Source organism: Chelonoidis abingdonii, chromosome 1 (genome assembly GCF_003597395.2).
Source record: "Chelonoidis abingdonii isolate Lonesome George chromosome 1, CheloAbing_2.0, whole genome shotgun sequence".
NCBI lineage: Eukaryota > Metazoa > Chordata > Testudines > Testudinidae > Chelonoidis > Chelonoidis abingdonii.
Window position 1 is genome coordinate 315,363,380 of NC_133769.1, and position 24,221 is coordinate 315,387,600.

The following is a 24,221-nucleotide window of genomic DNA, read 5'->3' on the forward strand; positions in this document are numbered from 1 at the left end:
CGACCCGCTGAGTGTTGCTAGGGTAAAAGTTTCTCCAACGGCTGTGCACGCGGCGCGCACACACCTAACTGGAATGGATATGAGCAATCACTCGAAGAAGAACCTCCAGTTACAGTAAGTAACCTCCTCTTCTCCTTTGAGTGCATATTCTACACGGGGGTGCCTTGCAAGCAGTGATCAGCGTGGATGCTGGTGCAAGGAGGCTGGTAGAGTAGTTTGTAATACAGACCTTCCTCCTGCTGCATCCACAGCTGACGCTTGAATCAGGGCATAGTGTGCCATCAACGTGTGGATAGATCGCCAAGTTGCTGCTTTGCAAATGTCCTGAAGTGGGACGTCCGATAAAGATGCCGCAGAGGCTGCTTGCGCTCGCATGGAGCGCACTGTAACACCCCTAGGAAAGGTAAGTTTTGCTATTTTACCGCATTCCAATATGTATCCCAAGACCCACTTAGTAATTCCCTGTGAGGCTATAGCTTAGCCCGCTGCTCTTTCTGCTATGGAAGCAAAGAGCCTCAGACACATACTAATGGTCTTGGTTCTTTGCAGGTAGAACTCCAGGTCACATCTGAGGTCAAGGAAATGTAGTTTCTTGTTCTCAAGAGAGGCATGGGGTTTCAAGACAGGTAAGTGAACTGACTGGTTGATATCAAGGGACATGATGGAAAGGGGCCATGACTGGGATGCACTGCAGTGCAGGGTTAAAGTGAAGGAGCTGTGGAATGCCTACCAAAGCCTGCAAGGCAAACCGCCACTCTGATGCTGCCCCCATGACCTGATGTTTCTACAAACAGCTGGACACAATACTTGGGGGTGACCCCACCTCCACTCCGAAGACCACCATGGTCACTTCAGAGCCCAGTGCAACAAGGCAGGAGGAGGAGGAGGAGGAGGAGGAAAGCGGGAGCGAGGGTACTGAGGAGACAGACAGACAGCCTGACATCCCTAAATGCATGCAGCCAGGAGCTGTTTTCAAGCCAGAAGGAAGATAGCCAGTAGCAGCAGATCGTGCTTTGGGAAGAACTAACACCAGAGGAGGTGCCCGGTAAGTGGCTTTTATTTTTGGAAGGAAGTTGTTTGGTGCAGGCTCTTGGGACAAGGAGGGTTAGGGCTGCATGCGTAACTAGATGGGGAATAGGGGGTTGATGTGTGCTCTCACATTGCAGTAATCAGCCTCAGTGATCTCTTCAAAGGTCTCATGCAGAAGCTGGGCAATTCGCTTGTGCAGGTTCCTTGGCAGAGCTACTGTGTTCCTTATCCCAGTGAGGATAACAAGTCCGCACCACTGTGCCGTGACCGGAGGGTGGGGAAGACACCATTGCTGCACAGAGACAAGCTGCATATGGGCCAGGACGGACGCTGCATTGTAGTAGAAGACCCTCCCTTGCTTCCCAGGTCATCCTCAGCAGCGAGAACTTCCAGGACAAATTCATCTTGTGGAAAATGTGGGGACACTTCAGTATGGGGCCCCCTGCAGCTGTTGGCTCTTCCCAAGGCACAGAACCCCAGAGGACAGTACTGAAACTCAGTCCCCCCTGCCCCTATGCTTACTCATCATTTTGGGGCTCCTGTAGGTTATGTGCACTCACTTTGGGATGGGCAATTTCTGCTATTGTATACACTATGCTTGTCTTTAAGTATGGCCGAATCATTGCTCTGTCTGTTGTGAACAATGCTGCCTCTGTGAAGTGTTGCATTTTGGCTTTACAGATGCAACCTTGAGATCCTAGCCGTCCTTGTTAACAACAAAGTCTCCGAAGAATCAGGAAGTGTCCATGAAGAAGCAAAGAGGACGTGCTGCATGAAGTCATACAGAAGTCCCTTAACAAAAATCAAAAAGTGCAGGAATGTCAAGAGTGTGAAAGGAGGGTCCGCCAGCAGAATACAGATCGCACAAAGCACAGAATGGATGCTGAGCATCATGGAGCGCCAAGGCAACTCACAGGCGGAGCACTTCTGCCCCCCTCTCCCTCCCACTCCTGCACAGCCCTTGTCCCCAAACTCTTTCCCTTGTGCCCTCATGTCACTTCCACCCCACTTGCCCCAACATCTGGGTTCTTATCTACACCAGTTGCCTCCAACACCTGTAGCTTCACCACCCAGCCCTGCAAACTATGACCCTTACCCACTGCACTCAATCCACATCACCATGCATTTTAGCCAGCCTGAAGCACAGCACTCATTGCACAGCACTTCGGACAGGAAGATTGAGTATGATAACAGGACATACGCAAATCTGTGATTGTCCTGTTCCTCACCCAGTGTCCTTCCCTCATCTCAAACAGCAATAATGTATCATGCCCTTTGTTTCCCAAGCAGTTGTTTCTTTTCAATAAAATGATTTTTTTGGTTTTGAAAACATTTAATTATTGCATTAAAGTAAAGGATACCGTAGCCCAGGAAAGCAACAGGCCTTGCAAGTCAGTGCATGATATATAGCAAACACAGATTCCTAACAACATTGGAAAGACCGCACTTCACTCCTGTGCAGGGCACCAAACATTACTAGTGGTTTCCAACCTCAAATTGCTTCTTCAAGGCATCTCTAATCCTTGCAGCCCCATGCTGGGCCCCTCTAATAGCCCTGCTCTCTGGCTGTTCAAACTCAGCCTCCAGATGCTGAACCTCTGAGGTCCATGCCTGAGTGAATCTTTCACCCTTCCCTTCACAAATGTTATGGAGGTTACAGCACACGGCTGTAAGTGTGGAGATGATGTCAGCTAGGTCCAGCTTCCCATACAGACAGTGCCAGCGGCCCTTTAAATGGCCAAAAGCACACTCCACAGTCATTCTGCACTGACTCAGCCTGTTGTTGAACTGCTCCTTGCTGCTGCCAAGGCTCCCTGTGTAGGGTCTCATGAGCCACGGCATTAAAAGGCAAGCAGAGTTCCCAAGGATCACAATGGGCATTTTGACTTCCCCTACAGTGATCTTCTGGTCAGGGAAGAAAGTCCCGGCTTGCAGCTTCCTGAACAGGCATGCATCTTTCAGAACACAGGCATCATGCACCCTTCTGGACCAGCCTGCGTTAAGGTCAGTGAAACGCCCACAGTGATCCACAAGCGTCTGGAGAACCACAGAGAAATACTCCTTCTGATTTATGTACTTACAGGCTCGGTAGGCTGGTGCTAGAACTGGAATATGTATCCTATCTATCACCCCTCCGCAGTTAAGGAAACCCATCTGTGCAAAGCCCAGCCAGAGTCATGGTTCTTCCCAGCAGTATGCAATTAATGGCTCTGAAAACTTGCAGCAACACAATTACGGTGATCAACATTCTCCCTCCAAACTGGTTAGCGACCGATCGGTAGCTGTCTGGAGTTGCCAGTTTCCAGATTGCAATAGCCACCCATCTGGGCGGCTCTCAGTTTCGTATCCTTGTGCCACAGGGTGGGGGCAAGTTCAGCACACAGTCCCATGAAAGTGGCTTTTCTCATGCAAAAGTTCTGCAGCCACTGCTCGTCATCCCAGACTTGCATGACAATGTGATCCCACGACTCCGTGCTTGTTTCCTGAGCCCAAAAGCTGCGTTCCACTGTGGTGAGCATGTCTGTGAATGCTACAAGCAATCCCGTGTTGTAACCGTTATGTGAATCGACATCAGACTCCTGTCAGTTTTTAGCTTAAGGAGTAACGTGACATGCTGGTGAGACCCATCAGCATATTCCTCAGCAGTTCGGGATCCATTCCCACAGACTGAAAGGGAAATCAGAGCATGCAGTACAAAAAACGTTGGAAGATGGCACCAAATGTGGATGGAAGCACAGCGATTGCTTGGGATGCAAAGTGATGCATCACAGGGCGCTGGGACAGGACCCAGAATGCTCTGCAACCCTCCGCCTGCTTCCCACAAGCCACAGCGTCAGAATGGGAAGAGGTGCTCTGTGGGATAGCTGCCCATAATGCACTGCTCCCAATGCCGCTGCAAGTGCCACAAATGCGGCCACGCCAGTGCACTTGCAGCTGACAGTGTGAACACACTGCAGCGCTTTCCCTGCGGCGGTCTACGAGAGCTGGTTTAACTCACAGCTCTATGTCTGCAAGTGTAGCCATGCCTTCAGAGCTCTCCCGATCTAGTGTCCCATGTATTAAATGCATTTTCTTTGTCTAAAAAAAAAAAAAAAATCAGTTATCTTTTCAAAGGAGATCAGACTGGTCTGGCATGATCTACCTTTTGTAAAACCATGTTGTATTTTATCTCAATGACAGTTTACCTCTAGTCCTTAACTACTTTCTCTTTCAAAATTTGTTACAAGACCTGGCATACACTGAGGTCAAACTAACAGGCCAGTAGTTTCCCAGAATACTTTTCTTCTTTCTTAAATATAGGAACTATATTAGCAATTCCCCAGTCACTGGTTACAACCCCCAAGTTTACAGATTCATTAAAAATCCTTGCTATTAGGTTTGCAATTTCATGTGCCAGTTCCTTTAATATTTTTGGGTAGAGATTATCTGCTCCCCCCCCCCCCACATCCCCATTTTAGTCCCATTAAACTGAAATACATTTAGGGACCAACTCTCAAGAAATAGTAAAAGTTCCATTCTACTTGCGACTGATGAGGCCTCAGCTGGAATACTGTGTCCAGTTCTTGGCATCACAATTTAAGATGTGGACAAAGTGGGTAGAGTCCAGATGAGAACAAAAAAGATAAAAGCTTTAGGAAACCTGACCTATGAGGAAAGATTAAAAAACTGGGCATGTTTAGTCTTGAGAAGAGAAGACAGAGGTGACCCGATAACAGTTTTCAAGTATGTTAAGGTCTGTTATAAAGGGGATATGACCAAGTGTTCTTTATGTCCAATAAAGACAGGACAAGAAGCGATCAGCTTAGTCTTCAGCAAGGGAGATTTAGGTTGAACATTAGGAAAAACTACCCTTATAGTTAGGATGTTAAGTTCTAGGATAGCTTAACCAAGAGAGATTTTGGAATCCCTGCCACTGGAGGTTATTAGGAACAGATTAGACCAGTGGTTCTCTTTTTACCACTGTGGGCTGCATATGCAGCTCTCTGCGTTATGTGGGCCGTACCCACACAATATACAAAGTACCGCCCTAAGGATGTCACATGAGCCGCAGCCGTGTGCTGATTGGGCTGCAAGCAGCCCGCAGGTTGAGAACCACTGGGTTAGACAAACCCATCACGGGTAGTAGACTGGGAGCATGTGTAATTTAGGGAGCAAGTTAATGACAACTCCTTCCTTTCTGTCATTTGTAAAAATCTACAGAAATCACAAATTCAATGGTGTCACCCTCCAGGGTGTGGCACAAGGGACTTGCTGCCCCTCTGGCTCACAGCTCCAGATCCTTCCATTGGTGGAAATGTTGACAATACAATGCAGTCAGAAATGGGTTGACTTGGGTATCATTCAAAAGCTCTTTCTCCCACAAATACAATGGTACCAAAAATGACAAATCTAGAATAATTATGTTCTATTTTAGTTATACATTAAACACAGGCATAATCAACATGCAGCCCTTGGGTTAAATTTTTGCCCTCAACTGATAACACAGTTATCAGTTAATGCTCAGAAAAGGATACTTTATTAAGTTTTTTAATGTTACAGAATACTACAAATAAAGGAGCGCTTCAAATTGATTTGCCATCACTGGCAAAAAAGAAGTGGTTCAGCAATACTGATTATCATCTTTATTTTGCAAAAAGGAGTTATGAGGCACTGATTAAGACATCAGCATCCAGCCAGAAATTACAGGACTCCAACTACAAATGCTATGCACAGTTACATAACATACTTCATGTACCATAATTACAATCCAAAAGTAATTTATTACAAAATCCTGGTTTTTACTTTAGTCTATCATTTTTACACGTCAATGGGGAGATGAAGAGTACCAACAGTTGCTGAATCTTTGGCAAATATCGCCATAGAGGACCTAGTTAAACACAATGCTCTGTGGCACCTTACATGCTATAAGTGCTCCTGGAAAGGGAATTTGGCAAGGTTAGTGAGCATCAGGAAAAAATTGAAGATGCTGGCATAAGTGCCAGCCATGGGCAAGACTTGCCTTATACTAGGCCCCATGGCGTGCATTTTGAGACAAACAGCTGCTCCTTCCACAGTAAGCCAGAATCCCGAAGGCATCCCTTAAGCACAATTTCAACGAGACAGGTGAGAAACTATATGAAAACAGTCAGTCATTCTTAGTGAGAACGTTTCATGAAAATTAAAATTAAGTAGATGTATTGACCCAAAAGATTTCAAAGCATATGACATATATTGAGTGCTACACTAACAATGTCTAATGTGTTAGATCAACAGGTAAAAGCAACGGAAACAAATACCGATTTTACTGCTGCAAACAGTGGAGTTCATAAATTGCCTCACAGAGGCTCTAATGGATGGGAAAGTAGTGGTGACGGCTGAAGAAGAAGTTAAGGGAAATATGTGCTTTGAACAGGATTGAAGAAGAACAAATGCTTAGTGGAAAGACTCTTACAGCACTTATTGAACATGAACTGTGGGATATGGATGCACTTTTTAGCAATCCTAGCTGCAGAAATGAATCACAATACACGTCCTTAAAAGCTGCAAAAGACATGGCACTATCAAAAAAAGTGCTGATGTCAACAGTAATATGAAGGATCTTTGCAGTGGCTGAATTTTTATGGAAAAGCATTTTGTCCTGCAGTACATGGGAGTTGCAGGGACCCATAACTGATGCTACATTTGAAAAAATAATTCCACATGACCTGTACTACAACTTTAAATAGTTCATCGGTGGTCATGGTGACTTCATCATCAGCAAATATGACCGTATTCAAACATAGAACAAGGCTGTCATTTTATTGCAAAGTCTCATGTGCAAGTGGCTTGAGCGAAAGGCAGGTTTCCAACACATACAACTGTGTTACATATGTGTAATATACCACTACAAAATAACTGTTGGAAAGACCACATTATTTTACTGGAAGACATTTGATTTAGCCTCCAAAGTCGCACTCCACACTCTGAAGGTGCTCAGAACAGACAGTTACTGACAAGATCATATTTGAATAGGAGGTGTTTGTATGCAGAGTTTACCATTTAAAGACCAAAATTATAACACTCTGCAGAGCTGCGCTGGTGGATGTTTTCCACAAAGCAGACAAATGGAGGAAAATTCCCACTGACAAGGGATGCACTTATACCTGCTATAAAAAGGGCAAATCCTCAGGCAATGGAAAGGTCAAAACTATCCTCTCCTATCAAGCAAGGCTGGACCTTGAAGGATGGACTGATCATACCATGGGAGCGCATGGTATTTCACACACAAATCAATCCTTCGGCTAATCAAATGCTTGGGTGCAAAGACCAGAGACTCACCTCCCTGCAGTGTTTGGCTAGCAGCCAGCCAGTGCAGGGTGGACAGGGATCAGTGTGACAATGTGTCTGGCCGTGCTGCCCTAGATGGTGATGACTCTGATTAACAAATGTTTTCAGTCATACCTGTCAAGGCTAGTTTCCCTAGGTTTATCGAAGATCAGTGTATTCTTTATGTAAGCGATAGCTCTCTATGTTAAAATATAATTTAAAATGTGGCTTTTTAAACATTTTTCAAATCTGTATCTATGTATCTATTCTATGTTTCTCATGTTTGGTACCATTGTGTTTGTGGGAGGAAGGGCTTTTGAATTATACCCAACTTGTCTCATTTCCAATTACACAATTATCAAACTTTTCATCACTTGAGAGGACCTGGAGTTGAGTCAGAGGGGCAGCAAGACCCCCTGCCATGCCAGAGGATACCAGCACTAAAATTAGGGATTCTGCAGATTTTTACAAATCAAATGACACCTCCCCTACCTTTTATCACTAAGTTGCCCACAGAATAAGATTTTACTACACTATGCTGCCAGACTATATATTTGGTTCTGCTTCAGTGGGGAGGAGGAAGGCAGATGAACTAAATGATCTTGAGGTCTCTTTTCAGATCTACATTTCCATGATTCCATGATCTCAGCTCTGTGAGAACCACAGCATCTTTACTTGGCTGGTGTTTTGTTGGGGAACAGACGGATCTGAGACAGAGCTGGTGCAACTGCAGGTGAAATCTGGCAAGCAGCATCATGTATGTGCATACTACACTCGAGAGGATTCTACACCAAAAAAGATTAAAAATTATGTGCACAATCTCTCAAAATTCTGCAAATTTTATTTCTCAAATAAATGTGGAGGCTCCAACATGGCACTAGGGAGCACTAGCCATTGGCTGCACAGAGGTGGGAAATCACTGTGCAGCTCCCCCCAGGACATGGGCTCAGCAGTGAGGCTGCACCCAACCCTGACACAGCGCAAGGACCTGGCCTGCCCCAGAAACACCCCAGGGCCTTGCCCCTCCATGCCAAGTGCATCAGGTGTGGGCAGGCAAGCACGCTCAGCAAGGCAGGATCCAAGTGTGGAGGAGCTTAGTGTAGGAAGATCCAGGTGTGTGTTGAGAGGGCTCTGTGTGGGGCAATCTGGATACAGGCAGCTCAGTGGGGGATCTGGATGCACAGGGGCAATGGGACGCTGCAGCAGGAGCCACGTGAAGATGGTTGGGCTCAGCAAGGGGGTCTGGAGGTGGGGGAAATAGTGAGGGGGTCCAGACCCTGGAGTAGTGAGGCAGGGATCCAGGTGCCTCATTGGAGTAGTCCTGGTTGAGGGGGAATGGGGTGTCTGGGTGCAGGGGTGTAAAGCTGGGCACAAGGGTCTAAGTATGAGGGGGTATGGATGCAGGGGGGTTGGGTGGATGGGGGAGCAGCTCCCTGTACAGTGATCCCTCCCCCTACAGCTGAGTAGAGATAGGTGCAGGAAGCATGGGGGGGGGGGGGGAGGGAGTTTGCAGAGCTTCCTACAGCCAAGGGAGAAATCTGGGGGTGGGTCTGACATAGCCTCAGATGCCATGGGGGAAGAGGAAGTTCTGTCTTCCCCAGCACCGCCTGGACTAGCACCTGAGCCCGGTGCATGGTAGAAGCCATCACCCAGGTCTTCCCCAGTCCCACCCCCTGCCCCACAGTGATTTACCTCTCTGCCAGCTATCCTGAGCACCTGAAACATACTGCTCGGGAGGGTCGCATGACTGCTCTTGTGGCTTCCCTTTGGTTCCCTGTCAGAAAGTCATTTTTCTGCAGGAGACAAATTCTGTGCATGCACAGTGGTGCAGAATTCCCTCACAAGTAATACTAACATACAGCTGAACAGCCCCATACACATCAGCACTGTCATAGTCAAGTATGTTTCTATTCCAACAGTGATTGCATTGACAGGAATCTACGTTCAGCCAGGTATGCTCTTGTAGACATGGTCAAGGCTCCTCTGAACTACTGTGTGTGATGGGAAGAGAGAGAACAGAAAGGGCATATTACAGGCTTGCAGCTGTCTCCTCCTGGGATGTGCCCGCAATCAACCAATCAAAGTAAGGGTAAATATGAATGGCCTTCCTTCTGAGATTAACCCTTACCACCACAAGGCACTTTGACAACTCAGGGCTGTGAAAAGTCCAAACGGCAGTACCTTATACTGGTAATATTTGGACCCCACTAGGAATCTTAGCCATCTATCTGGGTTACAGGAAATAGCAATCTGAAAGCCTGGGTCTGGTTCATGGCTCTCAACTTACAAGTCTTGAGCCTGAAGAGACTGAGGTAAGCACGGCCATCCTGAAGCTGAGGCTATGTGTATACTTAACCAGCTACACTGGCACAATTTCAGCGTTGCAGCTGTGCCGTTGTAGCAGTTTAAGTAGACACACTCATTACAGTGACAGGAGAGGTTCTCCTGTTGCTGTATTTAATCCACCTCCCCAAGAGGTGGTAGCTAGGATGATGAAAGAATTCTTCCACTGACCTAGTACTGTCTACACTGGGACTTAGGTTAGCTTAACTGCATGGCTCAGAGGTGACAACTTTTCATGCCCTTGAACAACAGAGCTAGGATGACCCAACTTATTAGTGTAGATTTAGCTCGAGGCAGCATATGTATTTGTTCAGTCTCCTCAGGTCTAGAAGAGAAGGAAGTCCCTAATTTTTCTTCAGGATAAGAAACAGGAGGAGAAGCCTCTTTCTCTGTATTCAGTGAGTATCTCTTCTCTGGCTCCTAGATGAAGCAATAAGGTCACTTCTGTTTGTGCTAGGCTCTTGTGAAAAGGGTACCTGAAAAAGAACAGGGAAGGGGACAGGTAGGGAGTAATGTGTAGAAATGTATAAGGCCCATTTGTCAGCTATGGTGGCCACCAAGGCCCAAAAGAAAGAGTGCAAGATGGTTCCTGAAAGTGGGTCCAGGCTCCAGTATGATTCAATGCTCCTGTCAAATTTGCTGCCTCAGAAGGAGCCAGGTTAGCAGAGGAGGTGGAAGATGGCCATCCTCTGGAATACCTAGGCTGCCTTTTTTTGGTACTCTGGTGTTCCCAAGAGTAGGACAGTGTCCTCTGCTGGGGATGGTACTTGCAATGTCAGGTCCTCTATAGTGGCCTGTACCTTGTACAGTGTGTCAGATTCCTAGAGCCATGAGGCCTGTGTCATAGTAACAGCCATGGACTGTGCAGTTGTATCAGTAGCTGCCAGTAGTGACATTCCCCCAAGTATCTTGCTCTCCTTAATATTTCCTTTATCATTGAATACCAGAGTTGGAAGGGACCTCAAGAGGTCATCTAGTCCAACCCCCTGCTCAAAGCAAGACCAATCCCCAGACAGATTTTTACCCCAGTTCCCTGAATGGCCCCCTCAAGGATTGAACTCACAACCCTGGGTTTAGCAGGCCAATGCTCAAACCACTGAGCTATCCCTCCCCCTATCCCTACCTCATCCCTGTTCTGGTGCTTGATTTGCATTCTCCCAGATGAGAAAGTTGTATTTGGCAAATAAGCCCTGGTAATTTGCCAACAGGAGCTGCAGTGAGGCTGATGAATATGCCTTGCACTCAAAAAGATACAACTCACTGGGGTCTTTGTTCTTCAATGTTCCTTTCGTGGACACAATTTTTTCCCCATCCTGCAAGACAACCCTGGGTTTGGATAGGCATAAAAGTGTTCAAAGCCCTTTAGGGGCACCTGACATCTCTTCCCTGCTCTGCTCTTTTCCAAGTGGACAGACGAGTGTCTGGGATATCTGCCACAGTCCTTTGGCTGGTTGCAGGATCTATTCATTAACAAGGAGGGCAATTCTGGTTTGCATTATGGTTGTCAAAATATCAAAGAAATTGAGAGACTATAACTTGAGAGTATATAAATACTGCTTCAACGTGCAGGGTCTCTGCAATGCAAGACAGGTGGTCCTAAAAAGCTTTAAAGTAATCAATTGCTAGATCTGGGACTGGTGTCACTGCCTCATGCACTGGAGGAGAAAGACAAGGGTTGCTGTAATTCCTTCATTGCTTCTTGCTCTTGGGAGCCGTATGTGGTTCTGGTGTGGGCAGCTTAATTAATGATGCCACTGGGAACATGATCTACTCTTTCTAGAAAGATAGGAAAAGGATCTGCTCCTGGATGCATAACAATTCCAGTAAGGCCAACATGAGCAAGGTGACATGTCCATGGATACTGCCTTGGTTCACGGTGGCTGCCTCAGTGCCACTCCTTCCCCATTCTGAGACATGACTCTGAATAAGGGGTCCCCAGTGCCATCCTTCAGGTCATTATGAAAGCAGAAAGAGGATCTCTGTCCAATGCAGGCAAAAAGGATGGCACGGAGTGTATCTCCTCTTTGAATGGCAGTGCTCTAAGGTGATATGGCATCAGTGCCAGTCATTTCTTTGGCATGGTGAAGGTCTCTGGAGGTGATCCAAATTCCTCCAGATTGTATCTTGGGCCCTTGCTGAACTCAGCTGCAGAGACCAGTACCAAGGCTGGCACTGGGGGTCTCACTCCCTATCTGGTCAAGGACTTAAACCTTGTCTACACTACACAGTTTTGTAGACAAGTCATGTTTTGTCACCAAACCAGTGGCAATGTATACATTACAATGCTACTTCTGCCAACAAAACTCTCCAGCTCTACCGACAAAATAAAACCACCTCGACAAGAGGTGTAGAGCTTTTTGTGGCAAAGTTAGATAAACAAAATGTCAGTGTAGACACTGTGGTTGGTTATGTCGCTATAAATAGCCTCCAGGAGGTATCCCACAATACCCATCCTGACCGCTCTGGTCAGCGGTTCGAACTCCTCCTGCACCCAGCTACAGAAGCATGTGCCCCTCCTCCTTTAAAGGATCAGGAATTTTTGAAATTCCACTTCCTGTTTGCACGGCATGGAGAGCTCACATCACATCTTCCCAGATGACCATGACGACTCCATGCAGCAAACGCTCTCCTGCTTGGAACACATCTGAGTTGTTGAATCTGCCAGCACTATGATGAGAGGAGGTTGTGCAGTCCCAGCTCCACTCCAGCTGTAGGAAGTTCAATACCTACAGGCAAATCTCATGGCTTGTTGGATAGGAGCCACAAACAGGACATGATGCAATGCCGTACGAAGATAAAAGAGCTGAGGCAGGCTTACCAGAAGGCAAGGGAGGCAAACCATCGCTCTGGTGTTGCGCCAAAGACCTGCCACTTCTATAAGGAGCTGGACACCATCCCTAGCAGCAACCCCACCTCCACCGCCAAAAGTCAAGTGGATACTTCAATGCGGTGGCAGGCAGCAGACACTGGATTCAACCCCAAAGATGAAGTTGTAGTGCACATGTCACAGTTGTCTGGTGGCATGCTGAGTTAGGATCTCTTTTCCACTCCAGGGGGGGAAGGGGGGGTGTCTGGCCAGTCCCAGCAGTCCATCTCTGGTTCGCATGATGTAAGAGAGGAGAGTCCTAGGTAAATGATTTTTGCATTGATGCTGCTCGGTTATATGAGATAGAGACGTTCTTTGCTCTGTATATTCTAGAAGTGGGTGAAGGGATAGCAATGCACAAGACTAGCTGTGTTTCTCTGTGCTCCATATTCCCCTGTGCAGTTAAGCAGTGTGGCAGAACAGAGTGTTGATACACACTGAGATTTCATGGAAAACCTCAGAAAGATCTCCAGGAAACTTTCCTCCAGGTACTCGCCAATCCTTTGCTGAAGGTTCCTTGGCAGAGCTGCTTTTTCCTACAATAGGGGAAGGGACCTTTCCTGCACCATTCAGCAATCACTTGTGCAGGGACCAAAGCGGGCACACAGGCGAGCAGCATAGGGACCAGATCTGAAATTGCAATTGTGAAGGAGATGCATCCTTGCTTACTCAGGAGCAAAGTATCAGCTTCAATCACCCCTGCCTGTGGAAAATGGTGACAAAATTTACAATATTGTCCTTAGTCACCTGCACTGATCCCCTTAAAAACCACCTAGACCCTTTGGCCCTTCTTGAAAGCCCAGGCCAAACTCACCATATTCAGAGCGTTCGCCGAGATGTTTGCTTGCCAAAGGATAGTGAGAAAGTGACTGGTATGTTAAAAGAGGTGTATTTCACTATAATGATTAAATGCTGTGTGTGAACTAAACCATGCTGCTGCGTATTGTTTCTTGCGCTACTGCAGATATGATCTTTGGGGGAACCTGACACTCCAGCTGAGTGCCTCCACCAGATAAGAAAGCGACCAAGATGGAACAAGGAGGACATGTTCCGAGAGATGCTACAATACCTGGAGGCTGAAAAAAAGAGAACAGAGTGGAAAAAGACCCTGCAGAACAAGGAGAGTGAGGAGTGCATTGTTAAGGGCTAGAAGCGAATGAAAAAAGTGACTGAGGAGCAAACAGATGTTGAAGACCCTAATCATGCCCCAGATAGAACATGTGCGCTCGGCCCCCTCCTGCAGCCAATACAGAACTGCTTTCCATGCCCTCCTTGAACTCCCAAACATTCCTTGCAACTTCCTGGAACATTCGGTCCTCCATTCACTTCACTCCTTCAGACAGCTTCCAAAATGATAGCTTGACTTACACACAGTTATTAGACACGATACTGCCCGGCACTGTTATCTCCCTTCCCATTAAGTCTTTTGTGTGTGTTAATTGGTAGTTAATAAAAACAAACTCTTTGAAAGATAACCAATCTTTGTCTCCTACATGTGGTGGTTGCTGCTGGTAGTAATACATAGTGGCAGTTTGATCATTTGTTGACTAAAAACCCTAGTCATGAATCATCACAATTTTTATGCAAGGCAGCAAGTTAACAAAGTGCTGTATGAAACGACATCACTGGGGTACATCATCAATATGTTGCCTCAAAGCCTCCCCAATTTGAATAGCTTCTGCTTGTGACCCTCTAATAGCCCTAGTATCTGGCTGCTCAAATTCAGCAACCAGGCAATCCACCTCCGCACTCCGTCCTGAAAAAACCTTTTCACCCTTAGCCTCACAAATATTATGGAGCTGCAGCAGGCTCCTATGACCATGGGAACGTTTTCTCATTTAGGTCTAATCTGCCATAAAGGCAGCGCCAGCGTACTTTTATTCTGCCAAAGGCACATTCCATGGTCATTCTGCACCTGCTTAGCCTATGGTTGAAGTGCTTCTTGCTGCTGTCCAGGTTTCCCATTTAAGGCTTCATGAGCCATGGGAGTAAGGAGTACGCTGGATCCCCAGGATCACTGGGGGCATTTCAACATCTCCAATTGGAATCTTCTGGTCAGGAAAGAAAGTCACTGCTTGGAACTTTCTGTACAGGCCAGCGTTTCTGAAGATGCGTGTGTTAAGCACCTTCTTGGACCATCCCACATTGATGTCAGTGAAACGCCCATTGTGATCCACAAGCGTCAGCAATATCATAGAGAAGTACCCCCTTTATCGATGTATTCCATCACAAGATGGTCCAGGGCCAAAATTGGAATATGCGTGCCATCTATTGCTCCGCCAGTTAGGAATGTAGCTTTCCACAGCCGAAAGTTCCACAACCACTGCTTATCACCCCAAACCTGCATAATGATGGGATCCCACCACTCAATGCTTGTTTCCTGAGCCCAAAAGTGAACAGTCCACAGTATTCAGCTGCTCCATGAATGACAAAAGTAATCTGGTGTTTCTTTCCATAGGACACAGCAGGTCAGGCAACACTGATTCCTGTTCAGACTGTGTGCTCATGATATACTGCATGACCATCTGTGATGCGTTCAGAACAGTGATCAATAAAGTGCAGTGGAGGATCCATCCGTTCAGACAGATGGCAGGCACACAGTAACAGGGGCCATTGAAAAAATGCCATGAAATGCAGTCAGAAGCCCATGGAATGTTGGGACAGAAAGGGATGTTGAGTCCACACCCACGATGCACTAAGATCCATTCTGCCTTCCCACAACTCCTAGCTTTAGAAAGTGGCATAGTAAGTAGCGTAGTGGGATAGCTACCAACAGTGCACTGCTCTGTCAGTGCTAGAGCACCAAGTGTTTACACGTTCTGCCGACAGAAGGAGCTTACTGTGAACATGTACAAGTGATGTAATTATACCAGTGTGTTGATAAAACTTTGTAGTGTGGACAAGGACTTAGGCTGCTCTTTGAGGAGTGATGTTTAATTTCCTCTTTCTCAGACTTCTCTTCACATTTGGAGCTAATATTTGGGCTCTGTGAATGAGCCTCATCGATATGTATAGGCCTCTATGCTGGCTTTACTGCCTAGAATGCTGGCCCCAGGACTGACTTGTCTCCAACAAGAATAGTATGCAGCTTGTTGTAAGGGCACCATCTCATTTACTGTTGGCCTCCCTGACCTTGTGATATTCCTACTGAAGTTCCTTTGCTTTCATGCTTCACTGCTGCTTATTCCCATCATACCCCTTGGGCAGCATCCCACATGCCATCTGTTCATAGATGTCCATGTTTCTACAACTTGTCTATAGCTGTGCTTGAAACCTCTTCTTCTCACAGGCAGAAGTTCCCATACCTTTGATCTACTGCAGGCAGCATCGCATCTAGTGCATGGACCCACCACAGTCAGTTGGGTGGTTGCACACAAAGGTGAGCTGCTAGGTGTGCTTGCCATGGTGTGCAATCAAGAAATGGGATTAAAAAACCAACACATGGGGGAGCTTAAATGGTATGGGTGGGAGGGAGGACAGTGGCTTCCAGTCTCTGACTCCCGAGAAGCTGAGTTTACAGTTGTGGCCAGAGTAGTCACTGTCGCAGGGAATGAGGGTATTGTGGGACAGATGGTGGAGGACTGTTAAGGTTGACACAGGTGATGCGGTGTCTACGCTCACATTGCATTGACCTCAGTAGGTCAACCATGGCTCCATACCATTTGGGGAGGTAGTTATATAGACTGTATCGGTGTGACAGGGTGCTTACATCACCTGCAGATAAATTTGAGTGTAGGTGCATGCACAAATAGTTAGACTGACATAAGTTTCCATGCATTGACCTAAGTACTGTAGATCAGGCCTGAGAACCAAAAAAACCAAGACCTCCTATACCCTCTGAAGTGCCAGAACTGCTGTGTTCCAAGATTTCAAGCTTCCAGCTTCTTGACAGCTTCTACAATGCTTTGCAATGCAAAAGGTAGTAGCACATTGAAAATTTGGTGGCAGAGTAATATTAAACAATTTTATTCCAAATTAAATACACACAGCAACGGCTATATGTTGACTAAGCTAAACTGAGCTAAAAGTACGCAATGGGGACAAGAAGACTAGGAGGGAGCGAGGAAGTGAAGAAATACTTCATACTTCTAGAACAGGTGGCAGCAACCTTTCAGAAGTGCTGTGCCGAGTCTTCATTTATTCACTCTAATTTAAGGTTTCGCATGCCAGTAACACATTTTAAAGGTCTCTTTCTATAAGTCTGTAGTGTATAACTAAACTATTGTTGTATGGAAAGTAAATGAGGTTTTTAAAATGTTTAAGAAGCTTTATTTAAAAATTAAATTAAAATGCAGAGACCACCAGACTGGTGGCCACGACCCAGGCAGCGTGAGTGCCACTGAAAATCAGCTCACGTGCTGCCTTCGGCATCTGTGCCATAGGTTGTCTACTCCTATTCTAGAGTCCAGAAGACAATTTAAGCCTAACATTCTATATAGGACATGGAGCCTTGAATACAGGCTTGTAGTAGAAACACAACAATAGTAATAGATGAAGACACTAGAGAATGTCAAAATTAAGAAAATTTACAGCTGATAAGCAAAAGCAGATCAAATTACCTTCCGCAGTTCAATTGTTACTTCATTTCTGTGTCTTCTCATAGTCTAAAAAGCAAAAAAAAAAAAAAAAAGAAAAAAAAAACATCAAGATTATATATATATAAAATCCTCTCCTAAGTCACTTAAAATGAAGCCACTCACAGAAAGCTACAACAGAAGAGGGCTTAGTGTACATTTTGTTTTTTACTGAGAGGTGCTTTAAATCAATTTTGGAATCTTTCACAGCACAGATCTTGGGAACCACAGGGTTAAAGAAAAAGATAAATACCTCACAAATACGGTAAAAGCTTCATTATGAATGCAGAAAACAAGTACACTGAAGGACAGAAAGCTTTTTGAGTAGTTTAGTATAGTGCTCCCTTGTGAAGTGCCACAAGGTTCAGTTCTCTTTGGTCTTATAAATATTTACATGTAACCACCAGGAAAAAAGTTGATTACATGAGTTCAAATGTTAACCAGATACAGGTAAATCTGTAACCACATTATCCCAATATCTGCCTGAGATCAGCACATGGACAAGAGCTGGCTGATGCTTAACCCACTTAAGACAGGTTATGCTTGTAGGTAAAGGGAAGCACTCTGAAGAGCTTACCACAGTGCCAGTGGAGGATGTATGTCCATAAATGTCAAGACAGACTGCAATCTAAGGGTCCTTTTAGCCTCCTCACTAATGCTGGGCCCTCATAGCAACATCTCTGAGAAACATTCTATTATCCCAGCTGGCTTAGAGACTCCATCTCATCCTTGATCATATTGCCTCTTGCACCCTCAAATTCGCTTACAGAATACAATTTATTTGGATCTGAAAGCATCAACTTTGAAAAACTGCAACTGGTGCCGAACGCCGCAGGGTATCTCCTCAGCCACGTGGTAACCAAAAGCACGAAGTCCCTGTACTTTGCTCATTCCATTTTCTATTGACAATCACATCACCTTCAAAATTCTTGATCTTTATCTTCAAGGATCTAAATGGTCTCTGCCCACAACACCTAAAGCTCCACCTCATTCTTGGAGGCCTCAACCATCAGGATCCATGTAACAATTATCTACAGTGAATTAACATCATGTGCACAGAAAGACAAGGCCTTTTTACAGGCTTGCCCAATACTAATGACATCACCCTGACAATAAATAAATACAACCACAAACCTCAACATTTTCTGATTCAACATGAAACGCACTTTTGACCTTCTTTCCCACAAACAATGCACGTTCTCTAACTGAGGTACTGGCCTTCTCCCTGTGCTATCCTACTACAGCTGAGGTGCCCAGAGCTGGAACCACTCTTTTTTTAAATGAAGAGGTGGTTACTGGCAAGACGATCTCTATGAGAGTTCCAGGACTCTGGAACTTGGTCCTCACCCTGCCCTGATCCACTGTTTTTATTAAAGATAGCCTGAATTTGATTATCTTTTTAAAAAATAGACTTTTTGTAGGTAGTGTGGAAAGGATTTTTTTTGTCTGAATTCCTATCTGAATTATGATTTTAATGATGCAGGAATTTTGTTGTACTACTAATTGCATGTTAGGGGACCTAGAACCTTGTATAGATATTATTTACACCTAAATATTAGTTTACTCACTACATTTTATTTTTTATAGCAAACATAATACACCTCTACCTCGATATAACACAAGCCGATATAATACGAATTCGGATATAACACAGTAAAGCAGTGCTCCGGGTGGGGGGGAGCTGTGCACTCCAGTGGATCAAAGTAAGTTTGATATAACGCAGTTTCACCTATAACATTAAGATTTTTTGGCTCCCGAGAACAGCATTATATCGAGGTAGAGATGTACTTCCTGCAGAAGGAAAACCTTAAAAATCTAAACTAGGAGTCTGATATTAACTATGACAGGCATGTCATAAGAAATCAAAACAGAAGTCTACCCAGTGGACAGTCTCTAAAACTTTGTTATATCAAAATTTTGAAGCCTACTCCAAGAAATTATACCAGTTCTTCAAATAAGCTATCCAAAGCCTTGAAAGAGGCTTGCACTGTTTAAAAAAGGTAAAATGCAAAACATACTCCACATTTAAGGTAGGTCATTCGTGATGACCTTTCCAAAGAGCCAGAAGTCCTCTGTTCACCACCACATTGGTATATTGCTCCTTTTAAAAACACACAGTATTTACAATAAAAATAAATGTGAAATACTGGCATTTGAAATATTTTCTTCACATTGCACAACTCGATATACAATATAAATCTGTTATACAATGTATTTTTTCAGTAAGTCTTTCCTTTACTGTGCTTTAGTGTATTAAATAAAGAATGTGATTTAATATTTAAATATATGCATGCTTACTTAATGAATTACCAATTGTATCTTTGGTTAAGTATCCAGAAGGCAATTTGGTTATACAGACATATGTAGTGCTTGCTACAAAATATTTAAAGCTAATTTAATAATTGATAGTTAAAAAATATATATCTACACACACACAATGCAACGAATGTGTATCAATGGCACACTTATTCGCAACTGACCCAACTTGAATCTCTCCATGTATAATTTAAACACAAATGTTCGAACTACAGGTCAATGAAAAAGTCTGCAGTTTATTCCTGTGAACAGCTTTTAAAAGCAGTATGGTTAATTCTTGTTTTGCTTATTCTTGTCCCAGGACACTATTTAAGCGGACATCTGTACAAAAATTTTATCTATGCTTGCTTCAAATTAACATTACTGGAAATACTCAATGGGTTAATAGCAGCTTCCTAAAAAGTCCTAGATTCAGGATAAATCAAATTACTTCCTTTAATATTTTTATGTGTAACTATTTTCAAAGTACTAATATGATCCTCCCTCTCAGTGCTAGACACATGATAGTACCATGGTCTGAAAACCATACTCCCAGCACTACACCTACAAGTTAGAAGCAGAGGCGCTGTCAGTTTAGCAGAGGTATGATATAACACACTTGTTCTATACCTGCCATAAACTTTTTCTTAAGAAAAGACATTTTTCTCATCCCAATCAACAGAGGAGTTCAAGAACAATTCATGAAGTCGTAGAGGGTGTCCTTATGACAGGTTTTTGGTGAAGTCATACATCCCCTGCTTCCAGGATGGGAGGACAGCAGTGGATTACAAGGTGGGTGCATACATGGTCATACTAGAAACTTTGGCCTTGGCTACGCTGGCACTTTACAGCGCTGCAACTTTCTTCCTCAGGGGTGTGAAAAACACCCTCCCTCCCGCCTCCCCCGAGTGCTGCAAGATACAGCGCTGTAAAGCACCAGTGTAATCCCCATGAGGAGGTGGAGTACGTGCAGTGCTGGGAGAGCTCTCTCCCAGTGCTGGCGCTGCGACTACACTCACGCTTCAAAGCGCTGCCGCGGCAGAGCTCCCGCGGCAGCGCTTTGAAGTTTCGAGTGTAGCCATACCCTTAGGGACCAAGTACGCCTGTAACAGATGCTGCAATTTTCAGATTTCCAAAAATTACTGATTGTGGTTCATTTTTCAACTCAATCTATTTTACAACTTTCTCCCACTCATCAGTAGGTCATAGTTCTATTTTATCAGAGCCACTGCCAAGACAAGTTAAAAATGTATGAAAGCGCAAAGTAACTAGATACTCCACATTCTGAGAAGGAAATTCAGCATAGCGACAGTGGTACAAACAAACTTATATCCCCTAGAGACTCTAAATTGAGCACACTGCACAAGGCATCATGTACTAATACATCATACTACAGTTGCTCACCTCAGGCACACAGAGGCAAAAAACTAATCACCAAGTGCTATCATGGCACAATAGTGCACATTTAAATTAGCAGTAATGTTACAGCACAGCTATGACATCCTAAATGAACTGGCACTTAATTGGTAGTTAAATCCATATGATGACATTTCATAATATTACAAAGAAATAAGATTTCCTTTGCCAATTCAGTATCTATGATGGGCAAACTACCTATAAAAATGTTAAGATTTAATATGAAAACTTTTTAACAGTGAGGTGCCAAGCACTGAAATAGGCAGTCTTAAAAATAGATGTTGAAATTAACATTGCTTAAGTTATTTTTTTAGCATTTTCTTCAGCAAGATAAGGAACTTTAATGAAAAAAGGCATGGAGATAAATAAAAATCTGGTGTGCTTACACTTAATGTTTTAGGGGTTTTTTTAGGACAGGAATCAATCTCTAGATATGCTTTAAAACCTGACATGAAACATGCCTGACAAGAGTCCTTCTCTATCATTTCCATTCTAATTTATTTGTTTAGTCAAAGTTCCATCACATTGCACAACAAGAGCTAACCTTCACTGAAAAGTCACCTAGATTTACCAGTACTGTATGCGAAGATGTCCATGTGAACACCTTACATCTTCCTGATTGCACTATAAATACATTCATGTCAAGGCTATCAAACGATTAAAAAATAACTGCAATTAATTGAGAGATTAAAAAAATAGTAGCAATTAATCACAGTTTTAGTTGCAGTTAAACAGAATACCAATTTAAATTTATAAGTATTTTCTCATGTTTTTCCAACATTTTCAGATATATCCATTTCAATGACAACATAAAATACAAAGCATACAGTGCTCACTTTACATTATATTTTACTACAAATATTTGCACTGTAAATAGTATTTTTCAATTCACCTCATACAAGAACTGTAGTGCAATCTCGATCATGAAATTCCAATTTACAAAATGTAGATTTTTTTTTTTAAAAGCATAACTGCACTCAAAAACAATGTAAAACTTTAGAGCTTACAGGGCCACTCAGTCTTACTTCTTGTTCAGCCAATCATTAGTACCAGGGGTTGGGAACCTACGGAACACGTGCCACCTTTGGCATGCGAGCTGATTTTGCCTGGCATGTGGCTACCAGCCAAGGTCCCGGCTGCCGGCCCCATTCAGCACGCAGTCGGCTGAGTGAACAGAAACCCAGGCTGGCAGGAGGCTGAGCAGAGCCGGCGGCCAGGCCCCCAGACAGGCAGCAGGTGCACCTCCCGGCTCCCCTCTCACCATGCTCAGGTTCTGCGGCTCCCAGGAGTGAGAGCCGCTGGGCACATGGTCCTGAGCCTGCTGCGGGAGGGGCGGCAGCTCACGCTCCTGAGAGCCGCAGAGCCCAACCACGGTGAGGGAGGAGCCAGGGGGGCACACAGGGACCGTTGCACACATGCATCTCATGCAGGAGCCCCCCTGGCTTCCCCTTCACTGCAGTCGGGTTCTGTGGCTCCCAGAAGCATGAGCCACCGCTGCCCCTCTCACAGCTCCCCCCTCCTGCTGCCTCAGTACTCCACATGGAGTTTTGCCTCCACGTGGAGCTAGCCTCTGACTGGTATGGGCCTGGTAAGGGGAGTCCTGGGGGGCAGTCAGACAACAGGGGAGAACTGGATGAGTCAGGAGTTCTGGAGGTCCTGTCAGGGGGTAGGGAGTGGTTGGATGGAGTGTGGGAGTCCCCAGGGGTCAAGGAGCAGGGCAGGGGTTGGGGGTTCTGACCAGGGTAATTGGGGTGGGAAGTGGGAGGGAGTGGATGGGGGGTGGGCCTAGGGCAGGGCTCTCCTCTCCTCTTTTTTGATTGTTGAAATATGGTAACCCTAGGCAAAGGAGGAGCCGGGCGGTGCATGGGGGCTGGCGCCCGCATATATCCACTGCAGCCTGCAGGAACCCTCGGTGGGGGTGCCGGGCTGCAGCAGGGGCAGGGGAGGGCGCAGCTGGTCCCCACTAGTGGCACTGCCACCTTTGCAGGGCTGCTGCCCCCTGCACTACGCCAGCTCCTCCATGGCTGGGGCTTGCTGCTGCTGCAAGTGGGACACTCTGGCTCTCCGGTGCCTCCGGAAGGCAACTCCTCCTAGCCAATCTGCTGCAGCAACCCAAGCCCAGCAAAGCCTGTGAGTGGATTCGAGGCGGGGACCACCTGGGTGGGGTAGGGAGGGCTGTGCACCCTCCAGGGGAGTTCAGGGGGCGGGGAGGGGGAAACCTGGTCTGGGGAGCAGCCCCTGGGCACGGGTGGCCCCTGGGGTCTATAAAGGCTCATTGGGATTTGCCCCTCAATGAACCTATGTACAAGGGGGAGACGGGGAGGGGGGGCGCGGCAAGGTGGAAGTTTCACTAAGGGTGCAAAATATCCTTGCACTGGCCCTGCCCCAGGGGGTGCGTGCACCCCAGGTTACAAACTACTGCACTAAACTGATAAGATCTGCATTTTAAATTAAGCTTCTTAAAATATTTTAAATAACTTGTTTACTTTACATACAATAGTTTATAGACTTAGAGAGAGAGACCTTCTAAAAACGTTAAAATGTATTACCGGTACGCGAAACTTTAAATTAGAGTGAATAAATGAAGACTCAGCACACCACTTCTGAAAGGCTGCCGACCCCTGATTAAAACCAATACATCTGTTTATATTTACAGGAGAGAACATTGCCGACCTCTTATTTACATCACCTGAAAGTGAGACAAGGTGGGTTCCGCTTGATAACAATCTAAAGCAGTGCAGACTGACACCTTCATTTTCATCATCTGAGTCAGATGCCACCAACAGAAAGCTGGTTTTCTTTTTTGGTGGTTCGAGTTCTGTAGTTTCTGCATAGGAGTGTTGTTCCTAAGACTTCCATCAGCAAGTTGCACACCTCATCCCTCTGAGATCATGGAAGGCACTTCAGATTCTTAAATCTTAAAGATATTTTTAGAAATCTCATACTGGTACCTATTTTGCCAAATCTGCACTGAAAGCACTCTTAAAACAAACATATGCTGAGTCGGCATCCAAGACTGTCATAACACGAAATATATGGCAGAAAGTGGGTAAAACCATGGAGCAGGAGACATATAGTTCTCCCCCAAGGAGTTCAGCCACAAGTTTAATTAACACCTTTTTAAATGAGTGTCATCAGCATGGAAGCATGTCCTCTGGAACAATGATTGAAGCACGAAGAGGAATACAAATGTTTACCATATCTGGCACATAAATACCTTTCAACGCTGGCTATAAGAGTGCCATACGAACCCGTTCTCACTTTTAGGTGACATTGGAAATAAGAAGTGGGCAGCACTATCTCCTGTAAATGTAAACAAATGTATTGGTCTTAATGATTGGCTAAACAAGTAGTACAACTGAGTGGACTTGTAGGCTCTAAAGGTTTACATTGTTTTGACAGCCCTAACGTGT

General features: G+C 45.1%; 1 protein-coding gene across 1 annotated transcript in view; it reads right to left on the reverse strand.

The window, feature by feature from the left end:
• KPNA3 (karyopherin subunit alpha 3) overlaps positions 1-24,221 on the reverse strand; it is a 100,595-nt gene that overhangs the window by 59,747 nt on the left and 16,627 nt on the right. Inside the window, exon 2 of the mRNA XM_032774087.2 lies at positions 17,083-17,127. Within this exon, the coding sequence (XP_032629978.1) occupies positions 17,083-17,127 (45 nt within the window). The remainder of the gene's footprint in view (positions 1-17,082; positions 17,128-24,221) is intronic.